This window comes from Chionomys nivalis, chromosome 17 (genome assembly GCF_950005125.1).
Source record: "Chionomys nivalis chromosome 17, mChiNiv1.1, whole genome shotgun sequence".
In the NCBI taxonomy this organism is placed as follows: domain Eukaryota; kingdom Metazoa; phylum Chordata; class Mammalia; order Rodentia; family Cricetidae; genus Chionomys; species Chionomys nivalis.
The window spans coordinates 48,378,424-48,402,869 of record NC_080102.1 but is presented as its reverse complement, the minus strand read 5'-3'; the positions used below and the strand labels follow the sequence as shown (position 1 = coordinate 48,402,869).

The following is a 24,446-nucleotide window of genomic DNA, read 5'->3' as shown; positions in this document are numbered from 1 at the left end:
CTTTAATTTTGCTACTGCTATGAATCATAATGTAGATAGATATCTGATATGTGACCCCAAAGGTTTCCCAACCCACAGGTTGAGAACCACTGCTTTAGATACTAAAAACATAGGTGCCGAGGGGTAGAAGCTGATTGAATAGATGGAACCATAATGAATTGCTGAAGGAATAGATTCTCTAATGACTAAATGAGTCTCAGGAAGAAGAGGTTGAGTGATGTCTTCAGTGTTGAGGAAAAAGTGGTTGGTATACCGGATGTTTTTCATGTGGGAGGCAGAGCAGGGAGCGGGAGGGAGAAGAGTCAAGCTTCGGAAAAGACCCAAAGCATCCTGAATGGACATTGTGTTCTCTATAGAGCATTGCCTCCAGTTGCCACCCAGCAAGTCAAACTTCAATGTCTGTTTTTTCCTGGAATGCTTTTTATAAGAAAGGTCTACTTCATACAATTCTACTTCATACAAATTGAATTATCTCCACTCCTTTCATTTCAAAAAAGATTTTATTTCTTGTTACCTTCAGTTCATGCATGTAAATTATTTACTCGAGCAGCAAGTTGTTGTTTTTAAGGATCTATTATACGCTAAAATGCATGGATCAATACATAGATAACAGGTGGAATGTATGATATTGGTTATCAGGGATCTGATAATTACATAGGGGAGAGATACATAAAACCACATCTTTAAAAATACACTCTATGTAAAATGTATTCAACATTTACCTTGATGGTGTTGTCTTCAAATATCACTAGATTACCGTCAGCGGTTCCCACCAGAAGAAAATTATTTTGCTTGCTGAAACGAGAAATGTTGAACTTGTTACAACTAACATTGTTGTGAGTACCCTGACTTTTAAGTTCTCTCATCTTGACTAAACTTGAGATGGGTCCCCTTCCAGCCACCTCTTCAGCCTCTGCTCCTTGAAGCACTGATTATTTGATCCTTACAATACACAGGCCATCTCTGCTTCTTTTGAAGCAGAAATCCCTGCCCTGCCTCGGGTCAGGTTCTCAGCATCAGAAAGCCTTTTCCAATGACCAAGGAGCCCTCCTCTTAACATGCAATCAAAATAGAAATGTGTATGCATTTACCAGTCTCCAGGAGAGAGTAGGGACCTACTTTCAGTACGGAATATTAGCAAAGACAGATGATGGGCTCATTATAAGAGCATCTTGCCACACCTTACAATATCCTTCAATGTTTTCCACAACTGTAACCCATCCCTGAGCCTAAAGCTCTTCCACCTTTGTTCTACGTGAACTGAGTTTGGTATCTTTCTCCTACTATGATAGCTTCATTTTAAAAAAGTCTTCTTTGCCTTTTTAACCCAACTCAATGAAATTTTTCTTCAACATTATTCAAATAATTTCAACTCCAAAATTCACAGTGCAGCTCACATTTCAGTCCCCCAAACTACATATTTTTCATTATTTTTTTCTAGTATTGGCTTAAACAAAAGAAACATCAAATATAATGATTCCTGGAAATTAAATTCTGTTCTCTATAATACAGCTCCCAATGTATACTTCTGCATAAATATTCTGCTATTTAGGTTATTGATTATGGTCTGTTCACAGCTCACTGGTAGAGCAATTGCCTAATCACTTAAATTTCTTTGGGACATGATCCCTATAAATGACAAAAAAAAAAAAAAACCTAAGTGATTTTTAAGCTATATTAACAGCTTACAAGTTTATTAAAATTTACTGAAGTTCCATTTCAGCATGGGGAGTGTGGAGCACACAGGCACCATGGTGTGGGTATGGATGGTAAAGGAAAACTTGCAGGACTCAGTTCTCTCCTTCCACCATGTAGATCTCAGGTAGTGAAGGCACAACTTCTGAGCTGACCGTGATTATTAAACTGTATACATACAGTTTTAGCGTTTACAAATACTGTAGATTATTTTGCAAAACAATGGTTAGATTACTGCTGTTTCAATGTTGCCCATACTAAGTTGGTGCTATATTGATGTCTGCATTCAAGGAAAAAATAATTGAGCATTCAGTTTTGAAGAAACACCGGCACACATACCAAGACAGACTGAGCAGAGGGGAAGTAATGGGGTAGCCACAGCTGAGCATGAAAAATACTTGATGCATTTTTACCTGCCTTAGCAGAAAAATCACCAGTATCATCTAGGTCCCTCAGGATTCTCAAAAAAATAAGCAAGTCAATGGCAAGCAGCTTAGTCAAGCAGTCGTTGCAGGTGCAATAATTTTGCCAATGATTAAAGCACCTGACAATATAATTTCCTTCAATTAATTGACAACCGTACCTCTGCTTGGAGAAGGAATTGCAATACAAGCACGTAACAGAGTCAGCCATCTTTTTAAGGGTGTGCCTCTTTGTCTCGTCTTCAGCATTGATGACCAGGAGATCCCCAGACTGTGTGCCGCACACAACCCAGCTCTCTTTCTCAGCAGGGAGATGCAGCAAAGCCAGACACAATATTCTACTATCAGTAACTTCCTGTTAAGAAAAGAAAGTAAAATCAAGGTGAGGTGGCCTTACTTTAAGTTACCAGATCTTATATAGAATGAAAATAACCTGTAATTTATGTACTTAAATCTGGTTACCCTTGTGCACTTACTTTTACAATCAATGCCTATTTTATTTACTTTTTAACAATAGATAATATATCTAGTAAAGATTTTTCCTACATTTTTCAGAATGCGTCTGAATCTGAAATTAAAAATTGAAAATAATATTTTTTCCAAATCAATTATTATTTCATCAAGATCAAATGAAAGGATTCTTTAACCTTGAGCATAATTTTTAGCAAACTATTTCAAGGCAATAGTCAAAATATCAAGTTACTTTTTAACTCTATAAATTTATCTGTTTGCCTAGGTATTGATCTATTTTGTAAGAGTCATATGCAGATCTCTTTTGCTCATTCCTCTACTACTGGGAGTGTTGGCTGCCAACAGACCCAAGAAAGTGTGATTACACAGCCCCACTTCTAAGCAGACAGTTGTGAATGCCCAACTGACATTGGAGAACCAATGTTTCATCTTATATGTAGATACCAGGGGACTGTTTAATGACTAGTGTGTAGCACTTGATGATCTTATGACCTCTGTTGTGTAGACAGATACCCAAAGTCCACCAGGCCCTTTTGTGTGCACACTCAGTGAACACCTGGCCTTTGTGTAAGGGCACCTGATGACAACCTGATCTCTTATGTAGGGACACTTGATAGCAGCCTGGCATTTGTATGTGGACACAGAACACCTGGCCTTTTGTGTATAGGCACTGTGCTGGTCATACTCTAGAGCCCTTGAGAGAAGAGACTGAGGCTCAGCTTCCCCAGGAACCGTATCTTCTATTCTGAGTTACTTATTCTGTTTCAGCTTCTTTTACCTCCTGCCAAACTTGTCATAACAAGAGGGCTGTTTTAGGCTCTGTTTCCAGAGATCCTGACCTGAAAAATATATATACATCTGATATATATATATATATATATATATATATATATATATATATCTGATATTATAAACAAGTACTCACTTGTTCCAAAGGAAAGTTAATTGAAACACTTCTACATTGACACTTACTTTATTTCTTCCAAAGTGATTGTTAACTGATAAAGTCTTTAAGTTATTTTGAAAGATTTCTAATTAAGAGAGAATTTATATTTACCTCATAGCTGTATCTTTCTGTGTTTAAGTCAAAGAAAGAGAGCTGCCCTTTTTCAGTGTTCCCACAGCCCAACCAGAGAGTTGCACTCTTGCTATTGGGATTTGTAGCAACCATGCATTCAACAACAATGTTCTTCGGTATTAAAATGTGCCGCATGAGACAAATTAATTCAGGCGAATTCAAAATGTCAAAGACCTAAGAAAGTTTAAAAACGACAAAAGAGCATTCGTCAAGTTAGCATTTCTTCCCTAAAGATCAAATCTGGCCTAAAGCTGTATCAAATAAAACCTGTGGTTTTTTTGTTGAACACTAACTAATCTGGATCTTTACAGTAGTCCAAACTACATACAAAAGCACATTTTAACAAAAGCAAAAGATATACTCTTTGTATACTGTACACAATATATTCTCTTTGTATATGTGCTATAGTAATTTTTTTTAACATACAGTGTTCAAAAGTGTCAAGAACCAAACTCGTATGCCCAATTCTATATGTCAGAGACATTAGTTGGGGTATTAATTGGGAGGGAAAAAAGTCAAGCCAGAAACAAAGTGCAACTTCTATCAGCTGAAGGAAGTGAAAGTTCAATATTTGTTAACAATTTAGAAAACATCTCTAGAGCCCACATTTAGGTTTTGCATCAAGCACTAGACATCGGGGAACCAGTGACTGTACTGCAAACTAACAGAACAATCATTTTCACAGTATTAATCCTACTGATCCGTAAGCATGGGAGATATTCCCATTTTCTGGTGTCTTCTTCAATATCTTCAAGTTTTTATTATATAAGTATCTAACTTGCTTAGTTAGAGTTATTTCAAGATATTTTATTTTTTGAGGCTGTTGTGAAAATTTTCTTGATTTTTTTTTCTGAGTTTGTCATTTGTATACAGGAAAGCTTCTGATTCTGTAGATTAATTTTACATCCTATTATTCGATCAGCTATAGATATTTCTCATTGAAATTTTTAGGGACTTTTATATATAGCAATATATCATATGCAAATAACCATACTTTGACTTCCTCTTTTGCTGTTTAAATCCCCTTCTATTTCTGGAATAATTTAGAGAGTACTGATATTAGCTCATTTTTGAAAGTCTAGTGTAATCCTACACTGAATCCATCTGATCTTGCACAATTTTTGCTTCAGAAATTTTGAATTATTATTTCTAAGTCACTAGTGGTTACAGGCCTGTTTAAATTGTTCATTTCATATTGATTTAAATATGGTAGGTTGTACATACCAAGAAATACTTTCATTTCTTTTAAACTTTCTACTTTGGTGGAATAAAATTTTTTAAAGTATGTTCTTAGGATTCTCTGAATTTTCACAGTGTTTGTTTTAATGTCTCTCTCTTCATCTTTAATTTTATTAATTTGACACTTTTCTCCATCTTCTGGTTAACTTAGCAAAAATTTTGTCAATCTTGTTCATTTTCTCAAAGAAGCAATTCTTCATTGATTCTTAGTATCATTCTCTTTGTTTCTAGTTCATTGATTTCAGCCCTGAGTTTGATTATTTCTTCATCTCTGTTCTTTTTAGATATTATTTCTTCCTGTCTTTCTTGAGATCTTATGTGTGTCATTATGTTAGACCCATTAAGTAGATTCATTAAGATTGTTCCTGTCAGTTGGGCAGTGGTGGCACACGCCTTTAATCCCAGCACTTGGGAAGCAGAGGGAGATGGACCTCTGAGAGTTTGAGACCAGCCTGGTCTACAAGAGCTAGTTCCAGAACAGGGTTCAAAGCTACAGAGAAACCCTGCCTCAAAAAAATAAAGATGGCTTCTGTTTCTAATTCAATCTGTGTCTTTTTACTGGGAAAATTTAGACTATTAATATTAATATTGTGGTGTTGTGGTATAGCCTCCTGCTGCTTCTGACACTATTCATTCATTGTATTGTCTGGGATGAAGTTAATCTCTTCAGGCTGAATTTTTCTTTGTAACACCTTCTATAAATCTGGGTTGCTTAAATTGTTTTTTATTTCTCTGTCAATTGTGGTTGATTGTTTTGCTATATAGAAGCCTGGGTTGGCATCTGTGATATCTTAAGTCTTGTAGAATATCTAGTGAGGATCTTCTAACTTTCAGAGTCTCCACTGAGAAGTCAAGTATCATTCCAATCAGTTTGACTTAAACTGTGATTTGGTCTTTTTCCTTAAAAACTTTTATATATTTTCTTTGTTCTCTATATTAGGTTTTTCTTTTACTATTACGTGTTGTGCAGAGTTTCTTTTCCATTCCTGTCTTTTTAGTGTTCTGTATGCTTCTAGTACATCTTTAGTTTGGAGAAATTGTCTTCTATATGTTTTTTAAAAAATATTTCTGTGCTTTTGACCTGGGTTTACTTTCCTTCCTCTGTCCCTATTATTCATCATTTCGATCTTTTGACAATGCCCAAGATTTCCTGAATGCCTTGTACCTGAATTTTTAAAAATTTAGCAGTTTCTTTTAATCTATTAAAATCTATTTTAATCTATTAAAATCTTATCTCTCAGAATTTTATTTGACATTCTCACTTTTTCATTTCCAGTTTTATTTTAGTTTGGGGTTTATTTTTTATGATTTATTTAACTTTATTTTATGTGCATTGGTGTGAAGGTGTCAGATCTCGTGGAACTGCATTTTCAAACAGTTGTGAGCTGCCATGTGGGTGCTGGGAATTGAACCCGGGTCCTCTGGAAGAGCAGTCAGTGCTCTTAACCGCTGAGCCATCTCTCCAGCCCCTAGTTTGGGGTTTCTTTAGATATTTTACTTCTTTGTTGAATTCTATGTTCATTTATTGAATTATTTTTTATTGTTTCATCTGCTAGTATCTCACAGTGTTCACTGAGATATTTAGTCATATCTAAGGTCCCTGAACATATATGTAATTGATATTTTGAAGTCCTTATTTAACACTTCAGTTAAACTGCTTTTTTTCAGGGCCTAACACAACAGATTTGCTGGCCTCTGGAGGAGGCATATTGTTTTAGTTTTCATGTTTGTTTATTTGTCTTTTGTGCTGGGATCTAGGTATCTGGAGTTAGGATGTTTGAGATATTTCTTGCTGTATATATCTTGTCTCATCTTTGTTGGGTGAGTGTTCCATTCTTTGGTTATTGCTGCCCATTCTGAGCCTTAGCCCACTTTGGTGACTGTGGGGTACCCAGGTTCTAGCCAAGTCTACTGACTGTGGGTATTTCCTCGGAGAGGGCTGCTCTGAAGGTCTGTGAGGAGTCACCAAAGAAGAATTCTGAACTATAAAGAAAGGCTGAGCAAGGCAGTTGGAGGAAAATTAAGGGGACCCTGGCACTAAGATGCAAGCCCCAAGGACGTGTGTGTGTGGGGGGGGGAATGAAGCATGTGCCCCTCAGGCAAGCTGCAGCAGGACCTAGGGTAAGTTTGGAGAGATCAGAATGGAAGATAGGAAGGAGGATAAGGCTCCCTTGTCTGAATCCCAGGCTAGTGGCAGTTTTGGGTCCCTGATAGAAGTTCTGTGACAAAGAACTGGAGACAGGCTAAAAGAAAAGGCTGACTGGCTTTCTAGGAAGAGCTAGGAAACCCCTGGTTCCTCTGCAAGAGGCCAAGTCCATAGGAGATTGGAGTGAGCTAAGACTTTAACTTAAAAATAAAGTCATAGGTAAATATTTTTTGTAGCTTTGTGGGGAAGAATTCCTTAAAAGTGACTTGAAAAGAAACAAATGTTACAAGAATATGCTAAAGATGTCCTTATTAAAATGTAGGTATTATGTTAATGAAGATACCTTAAGAGAAAAAACAAAGCAAGCCTCATAAAGTCAAAAGAAAATTTTACTCAAGATATACAAGAAATAATAACATATATGAAAAATGTCTTTCTCCCATACAATTTGTAGACAGATAACTGAATAGAAAAATGGGTTCAACAATAAACAGACATTCCATAAAAGAATACAATATACTATATATAATATACACATACATGTGTATAACTGAACATATTAGAAATGATGGATATATATACACAAATATATACACATGTATCTGTATATATCAGCAATGATAGTGGTTCTTGGGATTTTGGAGTTAGAGTGTGTACCAGAAAGGAAGAGACTATAGAAATTATACTTTTATAATTAGTATAATATATTAATATATAACATTATATTTAATATATATAGCATAACTATTTTAACTCTCTCTATATGCTAATTCATGTGTTTGGTGTTTGAGTATATATTTGAAGATTATATGCATATGTATATAAGTGTACACAAATATATAATATTTGATACAAAATAATAAAATTTTTTAACATGAATGTACCTGGGCAGAAGTTGGCCTTTCTTGAGGATTTTCTTTCAAACACTTTTTAATCAACTTCTCAACCATAGGCCATGGGGCACAGCCATATTCTTTAACTGGATCTGAAACATAAAGATCATTCAGGCACACTAAATGAATCAAAAGTTATGTGCTCATTATCAACGCAGATGTGTTCGAACAATACAGTGGGAACTCTGATCTCCACAATTGTGTATTTACTATGACATAGTCGGCTTTGTTAGCTTCACCTTAGTAGAGCTGTCAGAAATGAGAGTTTCATGCCTGGACCCACCAGTTAGGAGGTAGAAAGAAGGGTGATCTGAAATTCAGTGCCACACAGCAAGATGAAGGTGCAGTCATGGCTATATGACATCATCTCACCATCTCCCCAAAGCAGACAAATAGGAGCTGTCTTGACATTTTATGATATAAAAGGGGATACAAATGCACGGGTGTAAATAAAATAAAGACACTTTCATATGCTGTTTGTACATAAGTAGACTTTGAAACACCTTTACTCATATAATAAGTGGCAGGCCTTTTTAGCTCATGTCTCCACAGTTGGTTTGAGTGTGTGCATTTAACTTTTCCTCTAGGGATGCCATTCCTCATGTGGATGCAGCACAGAGACCAGGGCATTCACACTGGGAAGCTAACAGGTAGGATAAGGTAGATGGCCAAGCAGCATCTGAATTTGGTTCGACAATAATGCTTCCTTTTTCCAGAGTTCCCAAAGGGCAGCCAATTCCATAGTACCCATAGCAACTCTGAGTGTACACTCGGAAGTTTATCTTGGAGGAGAAGGAAGTATTAGAAACAGCTCATAATTCTGTAGTAGGAGATGAAATAAGATTCAAGAATAGATTACAGGTCATAGAGTTTCTTGGAGCCATTCAAAATGAGGTTTCTCTCATTAAATACTCATTTACCAATTTCATTAATATTTATGGCAAGAATTCATAAATATTTAAAAATTTCTTCATGAATATGAATTATTTTGCCTCAAAGAAATGAGAACATCTCTGACTACTGTGAAATCCTACAAATATTATCAGAACTACAGGTCATCAGCCTGATTCTAATGCTAATTTTCCTTTCCCAGGTCCTCCCAACATACTTCCCAACATACCAATACTCATTTTGGATTTCTTTAAGCCTAAAGTAGCTATAATTTTCATGTGATTTTTATCATTTTATCACAAAATTCAAGATTATCTATGCATTAAGCAAAAATCATCAAACTGTGAATGAGAACGCTGGCACTAAGGAAAAAGTCTTCCTTGCAGATAAAACAGAACTTACCCGGCAATTTCCCTTGTATTGCTAATTCATCAAACTCATTTGGAAACCTCAAGCCCTCTATTATTCTACCCCCAGTTGTCCAAATGTCGTAAAGCAGTAAGCCGAATGAATAAACATCAGCCTGTTGGTTATAAATGACATTTCCTCTGGCAACTTCAGGTGCCCGGAACCCTGAAAGGAAACAGATAGAGCAATAAATATGCCCAGGTGCTAAGAAACAGGCCAAGGGGATGAGCTCTATGTCAGGCTGTGTTGTCGCTGCAGTGAGACACCTGGGAAAAGTCAGGAAGTGGGCCTGTCCAGGTGCGATGCCACCCCTGATCTTCAAGGGCAGATCTTGTGATCTTTACTATAAAATTTTAAAATTCTACTAAGACATCTTAATCTTAAAAGATTATTCTGAAGGATAACATAGATAAACATTGAATAATAAATTATTAAGTAGAGACTAGCAATCAAAGAATAAAACCTCACAGGGAAACAAAAGGCCTTTATCATTTTTTCTCTTTGCTTAATACAACTGTTACCAGCAAAGAGATTTATACAGAAAGAAGTGTATGGGGTTAAAGGGTACTTTCTAGGCTCAAAGTCACTTTAACACATCTTAAATCCAGTGGTTTCATTAGTTCCAGAAATGAGGATTCCATTTCACCTTATGATTTTCAAAACTACATTTTTATTTTTTTTTAAAGGGGCCAGAGCCCAGCAGCAGAGCATTTCCCAGCTTGCAGGATACAGCAGAACGCAGGAGACCCTGGATTTTATCATTGTTACCACAAAATCAATAAATTGATCTGTTCATTAAGACAAATCAAAGTTTGTTCAGGCCTATGCTGGAAATTCTGTGTGTATGTGTGTATAAGTGTGTATGTCTAGTATGTCTGTGTATGTGTGTATGTATATGTTTGTATATCTGTATATATGTGTGTATGTGTGTATGTCTAGTATGTCTGTATATGTGTGTATATGTGTATGTGTACATGTGTGTATATGTGTGTGTTTGTGTGTGTGTGTTTCTTTTCTGCACTTCCTCTGTCTTTTGGCACAGGGTCTCTCACTAAGCTTGCTGTTTCAGCTGGGCAGACATGTCAGTCTCCTTCTTTTCCAGTGCTGGGTCTATAGATGCCCCAAACAAAACATTTTTCTATTGTTTGTCTGAATATGGATTGTCCCTCAAAGTTTTGTAACTTGACAGTCAGGTCCTCAATGCAGCAGTGTTTCGAAATAAATGGACCAGGGGGGCTCCTACTTCAATGGATTAATGTTTTGTTGGATTTATATTAATATATAAATATTAATGTATTTATATTAGAACTGATTGTTGGAAAGCGGTGGAATCTACAGGTGGTGGGGCATGAGTGGAAGAAATCAGACACTGAGTATTTATCCTGCCTCCAATCTCTCTTATTCCCACCATCACCCCCAACCCCACTGCTTCCTGGCTGCCAAAAAAGCAAGCAGCCTCCTCTGATTGTTAAGCCTCCTTTGTTCAACTTCAGCCCAAATCAATGGAGTCAGTGAAACTTTCACCACTGGGAGCTAAAGAACTTCCTCCTGGATATAGATTTTCTGAGAAATTTTACTACAATGAGCAAATGTTAGCTTCTACATCTATCTGTGTAACTATAACAGCATAGTCACACCCTAAGTCAAACAAATGGGATGCAATTCAGAGTCCTAAACACGTACTAATAAGGTCTGCATACTATGACATAATGTTAAAGAAATCACAGTAGCTCTAATGCAAATCCCTCAATTACATGTTGCAGATACTCTCTGGAACACTTCATTTGACTGTGCATGGATCAACACAGACAGACTTTCCAAATAGCACACACCTGGAATATCGATACACCCCCTTCTTCTTTCATTAGGTTTACTATATTCATTTGTGTTGTGGGGTGGAGGAGGGCATACACATACCATAGTATGCATGTGGAGGTCAGAGAATGACTCATACTTCTCTATTTCCACCCTATGACTTTCAGGAATCAAACCCAGGCCTTCAGGCTTAGTGGCAAAGACCTGAACCCACTGAGCCCTCTCACAGTCCCCTGTGCCATATGCTTTCTTAAACCCACAGATACAAAGTCAAGGGTACTCAAAATCACAAGCTACCTATATAGCTAACACACTAACACACTTACAACCTGAGAATTTAAAAGAAATTTGGGTGGCTCTTTTCAATGTTTTCTGATTGTTACTATTCACTCAGTCCACTAATTGGATATCTATTATATCCAAGCTTCCATCTGGATTATTTCATTTTCTGTGTATTTGTTTCCTTGGTAAATTTACTAATATAACTTCCAACCTTAGGATCATAAAGAAGACACTTGAGACACTATTGAGGTTCATTTTTACATTCTCATCAAGTGTGCATCAAAGTAGTTAGAGTTGCTCAGAACTTTGGAATTTTTTAAACAAGTATTGAAAGAGATAATCAAGCAAAGGATATGGGTATTTTTAGAGTGTTGGCATAGCATTTATAAAATCCTAGGTTTGCTCTTCAGTATTGTGCACAGCTGTAACCCCAGCACTGGGGTACAAGCAGGAGGATTGGAAGTTCAAGGTAACCTTCATCTACACATAGAGTTCCAGTCCAGTCTGGGCTACATGATATGAGAGCTTCTCTCAACAAAGAAAGAAGGAAAGACAAAGAGGGAGGGAGAAAGAGGGAGATACTGAGGGGTAGAAAAGGGGAGAAATGAAAGAAAAGAAAAACATGAATATAAAGGAATAAAATAAAGGAATATTTATGAAAATGCTTTTTATTTTTCATTCCAGAATCAATATCTTAGGCACATGATCAGAGTATAGCAACATATATGCCTATTTAGGGGGTAGCTAAGCTATGATACTGTTGAAATATTTCTTGAAAATCCCCAATGGGTTTCTAGTGACCTTGCAAAGACATATAAGTTGAACCTTGTCTCTACCATTTGATGGTGAATAGCTAGAGAACATTTAATTTGCCTAAAGACAGTTTTATTTGTATAGATGTTGACAGACTTGAAGCCATCAATCACCATTCACTGCAGTCAATTCTGCAACTGTCACAGAACACAGAACCAATTGTCCCCCTCAACAGGAAATCCACGGTGGAGTTAAGGGTGGAACTCTACCATATTTACTCTTCCCAAAGTAGACAATGTCACATGGCAACATCACTGTCAGTAAGCGAGCTGTTGCTCTCTTTGAGCTTGCGCTGAACTCGTGTTGGACTGGGGAAGTTCTCAGTCTTAGGCTGCCTGAGTCTGCATCTGCTCTGCCCTGTGGTCCTTGTCAACATTCCATCGGCTCTCACTCCCTGGTTTGTAGATGAGGAGTAGCAGTAGGTCTTATATGGGGTCATTCTTGCAAATGGTTGAGCATGAATCTTACTCATGGCTCAGGCACTGAAAAGATCTGAACTTCTCAATGTCCTGTAGAGACACAGTTATCTCACACACGTGAACACCCAGGGTGAAGATTTCCATTCAGGGTTAATATTAAATGCATACACACTTACAAAATGTTTCATGAATACATTTTTTTTTCTATTAGCTGGACATTTCTACATTAAAAGGTCTACTCTGAATGGGTGAATTCAACAAAAGAAAAAAACACAGATCAAATCCTGTGAGATGGAACTTATTTCTTCCCAGAGAACATTGCTTTGGGGAAGGAAAGGTCTGGTGTTCGCAGCAATTGTGGTGACATATGTGGTCTTTTCAAATTTAGACCCGTTTAGGACAGGGATCATTAGAAGTGCTTTGGTGATAATAAGGTGATGATAATTGTAATAAAAAACAAAATAGACAGAAATTTTGGGGTACAGCAAGTGATAGACCTGCGTCATGTGAGAGACCTGGGAGAGCAGTGGGCAGCAGAGAACAGATGAGACTGGTTTCTTTTGTTGAGTTTCCTCCATATTTATGTCACTAAAAGTCAACATTAGGGCTTATACGACTCCAGGAATAAGTAGTTTCCACAATACAAAGAATCAGGTGGCAATAAAATTTTAGGCTTGTTTTGATGAAAACCACAATGAAAAATTAAAAAGCTCCCAGGGTTAAGCAAGCTGAACTGCCATTGGCTGTTGACTGGTCTAGCCCAGTAGCTGGTAGGTGGGAGAGTGGAACTCAAGTCCAGGAACACTTGATAGAACCTAGAGAGAACCACTGTACCCTAAGCCACAAAGCTTCAGTGACAAATGTCCACTCAGGAGTAAAAAAAGAAAGAACTGTAAGCCCCAGCTAAGGGGGCCAGTCCACCTGGACATCATATGAGATGTGAGGTCCCAAAGGGACCCAGTACAAGTCTCAGTTTCTGTGGCTCCTCCCAGCACTTCTCATCCCTCTCTCTCCCCTAAACCTCTCCAGCCTAGGGTCTGGGCTCCACTCCCCAGCCTTCGGCCTCTGATCCTATGTAACTCATCCATTTTGAATACCATTCTCTTGATTCCCATGTGCTTTCTTGGTCCTCTTGGGCCCCTGTCTGCTCTTTCTTTTTTCTTTTCTTCCTCCCTCATTCTTTTTCCCTCTCTCTTCTCACAGCCCTGTCTCTTCTGCTGGCCATGTTCAGTCCTGACTCGTCAAGATACCTCTAGCTGTTTCCTTCCTTATATCTACAATCAAACCCTTCTCCTCAACCATAACTAGGACCAGTCATGTCCTCATTTTGTTTCATCTCCCTGGTCTCTTTGGGACCTCTCATGAGAGGAATGAGATCTGCCCATAGAAGGTCACTGCTTATATTCATTTCTCCTAGACAGATATATTGTTTTTCCAAGCCTTCAATGAACAATATTTGGTATGCACCATTCTGTTATTTTTCCTTTTCTGCTTCAGAAACTAAGATTGAAGAGTGAAGCCTTCTCAAGCTTACATTATCACAGTATGTGGTCAAGGAGACAGCTGAAGAATCCAAATTCAGATTTGGATTTTTATATTTCACTGACTTGACTGATTACCATCTTGGCTGCTTACTGAGATTAAAAACCTTATTCAGTTTCAATGTTTCCATTTATAAAAATGAAAACAATAGCAAACTTACAGACTCAGTATGCAGGTAAGAAATGTGTCCCTGATGTACCTGACATGGCATCTGGCACACAGCAAGCACTAAAGAACAGTAGCAATTTCTATTGTGATTGAAGAGCCCAGAGATACTCTGACGCAATGTGTATCCTGACATGCTTGGGAGAATGCAAACCTACTTGCAAATACAGGCAGCCAATAAAAGGAAAAGCATTTATTTTAAGTAAAAAGACGACAAACATTGGATATAGAGAAATCCAGCTTTTAAAAGTGTAATGGCATTAAATACCTTCTCCTTTTAGCTCAGTTTTTGGCTTAGAAAATTACAAGTTGATTTTCTGTTGTTTCTGTAGAAAATAAGATGATAAAAATGTTGGTGCAATGACCATTACTATTCAGACAATAGATACCTGTTCACGCTGTGCTTTGACTCTCCCACACCAACATCTGAGGACATCGGTTATGCAGCACAAAAAGTGAACTCAATCACTTACCCGGGGTGCCCTCTGAGGTCTTTATTCCCATTCTACAGCAGTACTGTGCAATCCCGTAGTCAGCAATCTTCGCAATGATGGCAGCGTTGGGATAGAGGGTGAAAAGCAACACATTGTGGGGTTTCAGATCACGATAAATGATCATGGCTGAGTGGAGATATCTGCCAAAAAACACGCAAGAAGTCTTACAGTTCTGCTAATTTGCTCACAATTTTTTCAATGTTATGTTCATTAGGCAAAACATCAGAAACACTGTGTTAACTTTGTCCTTGAAAACTGAAAGATATACTGCAAACAGACTTAAAGCATAAAGATTAAATATGAAAAAGCAAGGTGATGCTTCTTCCTAAAAACTGCAACACCAAGCCTGGCAGACGACGAGAGGTTTTGCACATGGCCATGCACATGAGCAGGTACTGGACACTTTCTCTTTGTACCTATACAACTACAGGAATTCTGAATTCCCTCACCAATCAAAGGTGATTTTCAACTTAATTTTAAAATTGCAATTTGTTAACTGTTCTGGTGATGCCTGTAATCTCAGCATTTATAGACAGAAGCAAGAGGCCTAAACAAATGGGCTAAATAAGAGTTAGTACAGTTTTGCTATATGCTTAATTTTTTATAACTTTCGTTTATTCATTTTTCATTTAAAGAAACTGTTTCTTTAACTTTTAAATTTATATCACTTATCTTTGCTATTTACTTTCTTCCAGTTTCTTTTCTTCCTACTGTTTTTAAGAACATTTTCTTCTTTTCAATAAGAGCAAATCAAATTGTAAACTTTTCCCTAGCTATTCTCTCCAACTCTGAGGATCCAATCCACTGCAAAGCTAATTTATTATGAGTAAAAGTTTATGAAGAGTATCTGGACAGAGAGGGTGTCTTAGGTGGTAGAATATCTGGGTGTGATATGGACTCAAAATGTACTTGGATTTGAACATTTTGAGCAAAGAATAAAAATTCCTTAATATAAAATACACTGTTTTAATCTCAGCCAAATATTATTCGTTTTGCAAACACAGTGGCGGAACTCACAGTTTCCAAAATACTAAGGTAACTATTAATGCCTCTCATTAGAGCTCTTTAAATTTCTGAATTTCCCTGTGCGCTGACATCACAGGTATATTGTGACCTTTTCTGAATGGAAATGTCATAGGACTTAATGGGGGATTTGTTAAAATCGTTTGTTAACTTATAGTTTGGAACTTGGTTAAGGTTATACTAAGAAATATTTACCCATTACCTCCTACCAATCATCGCTAAGGCATTAGGAAGAGAGAGGCTGTGACATCTGGGACTCTCTTCTGGGTAATGGCCTAGAGAGAGTGAGTCATTTGACTTCATCAACTACTGGGCTCATTCTCGCTTCCAGGATGTGCATAGGTCATGACATTGGGTCTGTTCATTTCAGGATATACAGTTTCAGCTGATCAATAACATAAACTCACTAATGAAGTTGACCTTAAGAATAGTAGTTGTCGTAAAAGGAAAATTTACTAAGGACTTACTCAAAGTCCATTAGCTGTTCTTGAGAAAAGCCAGGGGATTAAGAATTCAAAAGTTAAATATACATCACCAAACCGCTGTAAGACATCCCACTCTTGGTTATAGATAGAACACAGGCTCCCTAAGAATACATTTCTAAGACTAAAATTCGGTTTATTTAAAATTATGTCATTTGGGAATCAAGGTTATCTGGTTTAGTTAGAATATTTAATTATAGAATTTAATCTCAAGAGTGCAATTGTGATACCCTGTAAAAGAAAAAAAGCTTTTAAAATTGTAATAAGCACAAATTATTTCTCAGTAACAATAATTCATACAAATTAATTAAAGCATTGTATGTGAATAAGTATTGCCAAGTATTTTATTAACATAAACTATACTCATTCTCTCTTTAATCATTATTATTATTATAATTTCTAAGAATCCCCTATCTCTATAATTTAAAGTTAACTTTATCTTATCCTGAATATATTATGCTAAAAATAGAATGCATTCATTCCTTTAGCAAATATGCATTAGGTATCTTTATGGGAGTCACTTGTGGACACAAAGCCATCTTTGTACCTCTGCTTTAAGAGGCCCACAATCTAGGAAAGATGGCTACAGTAAGATGGCAGAAGTGTGTGAGTTGTCAAAACACTGAGGAGGCAGCCAGGGAGAAGGCACACGGGTGCAGGCAGCCCAGGCTCGTCCTCCACACAGAGCGGTCAACCTCAGACACAGGATAATCCCCGCCTGTCCTTCTCCAATGTCGGATTCAAAGTCGTACATGGAGCCAGTGCAAAAAGCAAAGGTGAATTAAGGATACTAAGGCTGGAAAATGAAGACTTCAGGGCCAGCCTGGCTACAACATGATCCTTTGAGTAATGAAAAGAGCATCAAATGAGCAAATATCAATTCATGGAAGACTCACTCTCCAGGAAGAAGTTGAGCTTCATGGCAGAGATGGCAGGCCAGCCAATTCTTGGAAAAATGAGTTCTCCAGAAGGGAGCTTTATTAGAAAGGTAAACATACTGAAGTCAGCCCGGTTAGAATGCAGCCTAGAAAGATGGTACAGAGTTGGGTTGCAAAGGGAAGCAAGGGGCACACATAAAGAGATTCTATGCTATGCCACCACAGAGGTGAGATGTACCTTGTAAGTAACTGGAAATACCAGGGATCTCAAATACAATTAGATTTTTTATTTCAAGGGAAATATCCTGATAATCGCCTATAGATACTGGATCAAGGTAGAAATAATGGCATAAAAATAAAAGAAATGGTAAAAATATAAGATAAAATAGATTCAAAGATCTGGTAAATACATGGAAATATAGATATGTAGATGACAGATTATAGACAAACAGACAGACAGATAGAGGATTGATAGATAGGTAGGTAGATAAGATGGATAACAGATTGATAGATGAGCGTATAGATAACAGATACAGATGATATAGATATTTACCGACAGACTGATATTGAGACAAAGTTTCACTGTGTAACCTAGGCATGCTGTGATCTCGTGAAGGAACACTAACTATAGATGGAGAGGTACATAGTCTTTCTGTGACTGTATTGATCCTCTTCTGACAAAGGGGATACAGGAGAAAGCACATACTTGTGGGGAGAGGAGATAGCAAGGGGAATAAATACAAGTTTGAACACACTGGAACACAGGAAGGTGTAGAAACTACATGAGAATTCTGAACAAGAGCTGAAAGGAAGGAACTGAATTAAAGCAAGATCTCGATGAAAAGATTCATAACATGAAGGAATTTCTTATGTGTCATTCTAAATAGCTATATCAACTAAAAAATCCTAAACAAATAGGATTTTACTTGTTTCTACAGTGATAGGCACATGTTAACAATTATTAGAAATAACAATTTTTAATGAATACATGTTTATTTTTTCTTTTATTGAAAAGGGATTTTTTTCCATGCTTTTTAACATTGAGTTTTAAAATTACATTTAGTGCCACAAGGACATGTGCTCAACTATGTTCATAACAGCATTGTTTGTCATAGCCAGAATCTGAAAACAACCTAAATGTCCCTCGATTGAAAAATGGATAAGGAAAATGTGTTATATTTACACAATGGAGTACTACAGAGCAGAAAAAAAAATAACGACATATTGAATTTTTCAGGCAAATGGATGGAGCTAGAAAACATCATTTTGAGTGAGGTAACCCAGACCAAGAAAGACAATTATCATATGAACTCACTCATAAGTGGTTTTTAAACATAGTAAAGAAAACCAGCCCATAAATCACAATCCCAGAGAACCTAGATGACAATGAGGACACTAAGAAAGACATGCAGGGATCTAATCTACATGAAAAGTAGGAAAAGACAAAATCTACTAAGTAAATTGGGAGCATGGGAACCTTGGGAGATAGACCTTGGGTGTTGAAGAGGAAAGGGAGGCAGGGAGAGAAGCATAGAAAAATCAATAAAAATCAATAAAAATACAGGAAAAAAATTACATTTAGTGTTAGAAGTTTAACAGCTGCTGGTACCTGCCAGCCTCCGGTGGCACCAGTTCTAGAGTTCTATCCTAACTTCATACTAAGAACAAATATTGGAAAGAAGTGAAGCATTTGCTCAACTTCTGTTGTTTCATAAAAGCATGGGATTTGTTATTTGAAATAAGGCCAGAGAACTGAGGTTATGGTGTTACAGACCTGCAGCCTAAGTGTTGAGTGAAAACAGCAGGTGCTCAGTTTATAAATTAACACTTCAGGATTACAAGAAAACAACTGAGAAAAATCTGGGACCTAGGATCAATTTAATCAAGAAAATGATTGCTGTGGATTTATAATACAGGAATCTAAAGGACCCTTTACTGAGCTCAGTTTATCATGAGGCTCCCCCTGGTGTTCAAAGGCAGACATACCAACCCAAATCCAAATGCCTGCATGCAGGTGAATTTCAAAATCTGCATGACTTTAAGTAGTTCCTGAAGAGATAATCCCCCATTCCTTCCTGCCCATTGCCACGGACCGGCTCAGGGGAGCCACTCAGACCGTGGGAGAAGCAGGGCCCTGGTAACAGGAAGGCACAAGTTTGGTGAATGACAGACAGACACAACACACTAGAGAGTGGTTGGAATCTGCTGTGATTTTACTAAATTCATGTTTTCATTATATAGTATTCAAACAAAGAACAAATCAGAAGGTCATGTGTCATTGGTTGGCACAGTATGAAAGCTTCTTTTAGTCACATCGGCAATATTTAAGAAAAGTATATTTTCAGGAACAGGCATTAGACATAAAGCATCCTTAGAAGAGGAAATCTTGTCCTTGGGATTGTAAACCTCAGACAAGTGGTTTCATCTTATGAATAGAAAGTTTCTGTCTCATTATCGCTATCATGGCCCTTCCTCTTCCTAACTCTTTATTTCATCTAGTGACCAAATATACCTAATCAGTTCTCTGCACCTGCTGAACTATACTTTTTAGTACCTTCTTATGCAGCAGACATCATGGGGGTTGGGATCTAGCAAGCCTATCCATAAAGTTCAAAGTATAATATAACAGTCTTTGTCCATCAACATTAACCCATCTATTCCCTTGCTCATCATACACCCCGTGTATGACAAGGGTTCTGCTGTAGTCTTATACATTCCCATACTGTGATTCCCTATCCCAGAGCTGTTCCTGAAGAGAATGATCCTTGTCTTGTAGATATAAAGACTATCATTATTATAAAAGAGATTGTGCAAAGTTCATATCCCATATAGCCAGCTACTCGAGAAACCTGTTTATGCCTCAGTGGTGGCTAATACCAGGCTGTCTGCCATTGACCTCCAGGAAGCCTAGTCCCATAGGACACGTAGCTTCCGTCCGGCATAATGACATATGTCATGTCACACAGACGACACTGGAGTTGGTGTGGCAGCCCATGCCCTTTCTCAATGCTGTTCCAAAGGGCTATTCCTAGGCTGGCAGAGCAGGGGCAAATTTGCATCTACTGCCCGGGAAAAGGGTGGTAGGTTTGAGTGCAGTGTCCCCATGCCTCCCCTCCCCACTGCCAACCTGTATTTCCTAAGGACTCCATGTTCTGAAGACTGGAAGGGGATATAGGTAAAGGGACAAGCCCACATAAAATGACACCCCAAAAGAATACCCAGGAGTTAGACTATGCTGGCTAGCCAGGCAGTGGGTATACAGCCAAGGCACAGTCAGAAACCCCACGAAGGCGGGTGGCTGAGCACAACTACCAGAAAACAAGGGAGGAGAAGGCCCACAGTAGGAGAAAGACCTGACTCAGTGTCTACGCTCTTCACAAGGTATTTAGTGGTACACAGGAAGTGCAGGGGAGACGGGAAACGACGGGGACTTAAAGAGGCCAAGGAAGAGAACTGTGAGAGCGGGTAGATGCGAAGTTGGAAATATTTATGCAATGATTAGGAAAGAAGTCAGAAGGACGGAAGGAACGAAGGATAGCTTCTAGGCCAAACCATGATTAGAAATCAAAGTGCAGAGTCACAGGAAGGCTATCAGGAAAGGAATTTGAAAGCCTACAATTACCACAAAAGTCTTTAGTATTATTCATAGTTTGCAGGCTAAAATGTGAGTAGAAGGATAAAAAATTACAACTCCTAAGTATATGCCACAGTGATTTACCAAGGATTTTTGTCTTCAGCGAGGACCTGTCTCTACTCTGGCCCACTGCATCCAGCCCGGGGTTGGTGGTGACTCTGAGTCACATGTTTCCATGTGTAATGCAACATTTGTCACTCTGACTTGCTTCAGGAATACGGACTAGTTTTTCATGATTAAAATTTCTCCACTTCATTCTTTTCTTGACATCTGGAGGCCTAATGCACTTATCTTTCGGAGATGTAGACACCTCAGGTTCAGATCATGAGTTCAAGAGCGTGCATATTAGGTTTAAGTGCTACTACGCCAGCTATGAAGCTCTGGGCTCTTCTATCACATTATAAAGTTTGCAAAACCGGATCACGGAACAGATAATTTTTCATCAAACCTGTTAGCACAGTGCAACAAGGGAGGGGTGTTCTTAGAGCCCGGGAGTGAACTCGAGGTTACACTACTCAGGCATTAACGAGAAAACAGCGGTAGCAGCCCCTTACCTCAGGCCATCAGCCACATGCAAGGCAATCCTGTGCTGGAGGGTTCTGGTGACACTGCCTTTGTCCTGCTGCAGCAAGCGATCCAAGGAACCCTTGGAGGCCAATTCCATTACCAGCATCCGAGGACGAATCCCAGCTGCCAGCAAAGATATCAGGCTTGGGTGGTGGAGGTGGCAAAGGACCACCAACTCCTGCAAGGGTTAGGAGTCTTGTGAGTCTCGCATCACCAAGGATCCGGCACCTGCATTCTTGTAGTTGTTCAACTCATTAACTAGATTTCCACGGGGGACTGGGTTGTTGCAAATGCTCCCTTGTTCTCTAAGCTTTTCAAAAGAAATCCTAACCATTTCCAAAAAAAGAAAAAGAAAGCTAATTTTGAACTACTATTCAAATTGCATTTTAAAATTCTATTTTTCCTTTTGATCTGCTTTTGTGAGATCGATTAACGAGAGAATGGAAGGAATAGGTGGTCTTTCTAACAGGCAGGGTTATTCTAGTCCCTAAATTATAGTCACAGAACCTTTTTCAGGCCTAGACTCAGAGAAGAGAACAGTAGTTGAGCCAACTGTAACTGACAGAAGGGGTAATCGGTAGCCTCTGGGTTCAAAACCCCAGTTTGCTAAGGACACATAGTCAAGTCCACAGGAGTAGATGATGTCCCCTGCCTAAAAACTCTAATGCCTTCCTACTACTCCTAAATTAAAATCCCTTGTATGAGACTGGAGAGATGACTCAGTGATTAGGAGCTGTTGCAGCTCTTCCTGAAGACCCAAGCTCGGTCTCCAGCACCCACATCCCATCCGATGACTCAGGATCATTCGTAACTCCAGCTCCAAGGGGCCCTGCACTCCTTTATGGCTGCCTCAGCACCCACATACATACGGCACCAAAAACACTTATACAAATAAAAACTAAATCTTTTTAAAATCCCATGTATTTTCATGTCCCTATATCCTGACCTGGTCAAACTCCACGTTACCTCTGACATCCTACTTCCTTTCAACCTTGTCTGTATTCACCATCCTTCAGTCACGTGCAAATCTTTCAATCCAAGTCCATGCCAGTTCCTCTCAGCCCAGAGCTCTGCCTATGCTAAAACCCATTGACCTTGAGACACCCGCACCCTTCACAGGGCTAAGAGCCTCTTCACAATCAGATATTAGCCAAACACTACCACTTCCTTAAGTGTCCTGCCTTCACCCACCTTCCTAAAGCCGTTCCCAGCTGCAACAAAAAGCAGAGATGCTACCATTGTTTTTGGCAGTCCTTCCTCTAGATCCCACCTTGAACAGCTCAACACTCTCCTAAATGACATCATTGTGTGTGACATCCGTATTCACTTGTATTCTGGATATGCACATTCACTCCGAAAGTGTAGTTTAGTTGAGGTTTATTCTTTCTATACACACATCCCTCTAGACCATTTATATGTTACGGGGAACTAATTTCCAGTTTCTTAAGGTGGTATTTCTGAATTCCATTGCTCTCCCCTCCTTATAGTCTTTATTCTGACACCATACTTTAGTTGTACTTTTCATCTTCTGTGATGTTAAGCTGACTTGTGTCTTATGTGTGATAACGGAAGCCCTGCTTCCTAACACGGGGCTTCCAAACTGTGGAGTACCAGCGCTGACTTGACTATCTGCAGAATGCTGAAAGCTAACACAGAGATGCTGGCTATCACGAGAGAGAAGGCTTTTCCAGAACAAAGCTTAATACTGCAGTCATATTTGCTCAGGAGAGAAAAGTCTTTTCACCCCGTGTCTGGTTAGCTCAGTTTGTTAAACCTGACGTAAGTTTACCCTCAGTCAGAAGACTAAGCCAGATGTTTTATATTGGAAAAGCATTTTGATAACAAATTACCTGGGGATTGAAAGAGATTTTCTAGATTTAGGTCAAAATCTAGCTTCAGTTTAAAGAATGTTTCATTTCATTTCTGTAACTAGAATGTGACTTTTGATATTACCATTAAAAAATTTCTCATCCTACTTTGTATGACTTTTTTCATAACTCAAACTAGAATTTTATACTATAATATTTAAAGTATCCCATACTTATTTAGATTCAGGTCACAAGGGATATTTATCACAAGGTAAGAAAAACTGTAAGGATAGATTCCAAATAAGAGTTTTATTAAATGATAGCAGAAGTAATACTGAGTTTCCTTTTCTTCCAGTCCTGTCTTTCCTTATTTTAAATGCGAGCACAAAGTCAGAAAAAGAGGAGTAACTCCAAACAGCACCCAAACTAGGACTGGAGCAAATGCTACTGGCTCTGTATCCCATTTTCTTCCTTCTAAGAGTGTCTGAGTTTTCACTGAGGGACATAATTTTCATCTAAGTAGCTCAGTCCTAGCTACACTATAAAGTGATAGGACTAGTCTAAGCAATATAACCTTTATTGGCACATTGACTCAGTGACACAGCTCTCTACCAACATGTTCACAGCATTACTCAGAGCAAAGGTGTTTGTCATTGAAAGGGCAGTGATTTAGTTAAGGCCAAGAGCCGTTCTTTTTAACTCACTGGGCTATTGTGTAGGCATGGTTTTTGACGGTTTGGAGACACAAGACTTCATGTGTCTACTTCCCCATGCCTGCAGAATATAACTGCCCAGGCTAGAACTAGCCCATCACACTAAGAAAGACCATCTTGAGAAAATGAAACCAGTGTAGAAGGGAATTATAAAGACTGACTGGACTGAATCGGCAATGTCATGGCAAGGTCAACTTTATTTTCTAATGCTGGAGATGAAGGAAATTATCTGAAGACCAGCTGTAGAAACATTCTGAGCTAGAAGAGATGCAGAACAGAGAACTAAGTATCTAGAACTTTCTAACAAATTAAAAAGGAAAACTACTGCAGAGTGAACTGGGAAGAAGGAAGTGTAGCACCTCCAGAGAAAAGCCTTCCTGACTGTGGGCGTCACTCCAGCCTCTGCTCTCTGAGTACCCCCTGCCCACATAACCTAAACTTGGAAAGTAGACATCATCAGTACCCAGCCTGTAAAGGCTCCGAGTCAGATGGTGACCTGAGCAAACAATTCTATGAAACACAAAGGATGCTGTTTCTTATTTTTAACCATTGATATCATCCTTTAGTG

General features: G+C 38.4%; 1 protein-coding gene across 2 annotated transcripts in view; it reads right to left on the bottom strand.

Moving 5' to 3' along the window:
- The window catches only part of Lrrk2 (leucine rich repeat kinase 2), a 133,177-nt gene that overhangs the window by 12,920 nt on the left and 95,811 nt on the right, over positions 1–24,446 (bottom strand). For both annotated transcript variants that reach the window (XM_057791432.1, XM_057791434.1), the window contains exons 40-46: positions 21,345–21,535; positions 14,753–14,913; positions 9,238–9,408; positions 7,936–8,036; positions 3,646–3,840; positions 2,279–2,472; positions 723–795 (exon numbers count right to left, since the gene is read on the bottom strand). In XM_057791432.1, coding sequence (XP_057647415.1) covers positions 723–795; positions 2,279–2,472; positions 3,646–3,840; positions 7,936–8,036; positions 9,238–9,408; positions 14,753–14,913; positions 21,345–21,535 — 1,086 coding nt within the window. The remainder of the gene's footprint in view (positions 1–722; positions 796–2,278; positions 2,473–3,645; positions 3,841–7,935; positions 8,037–9,237; positions 9,409–14,752; positions 14,914–21,344; positions 21,536–24,446) is intronic.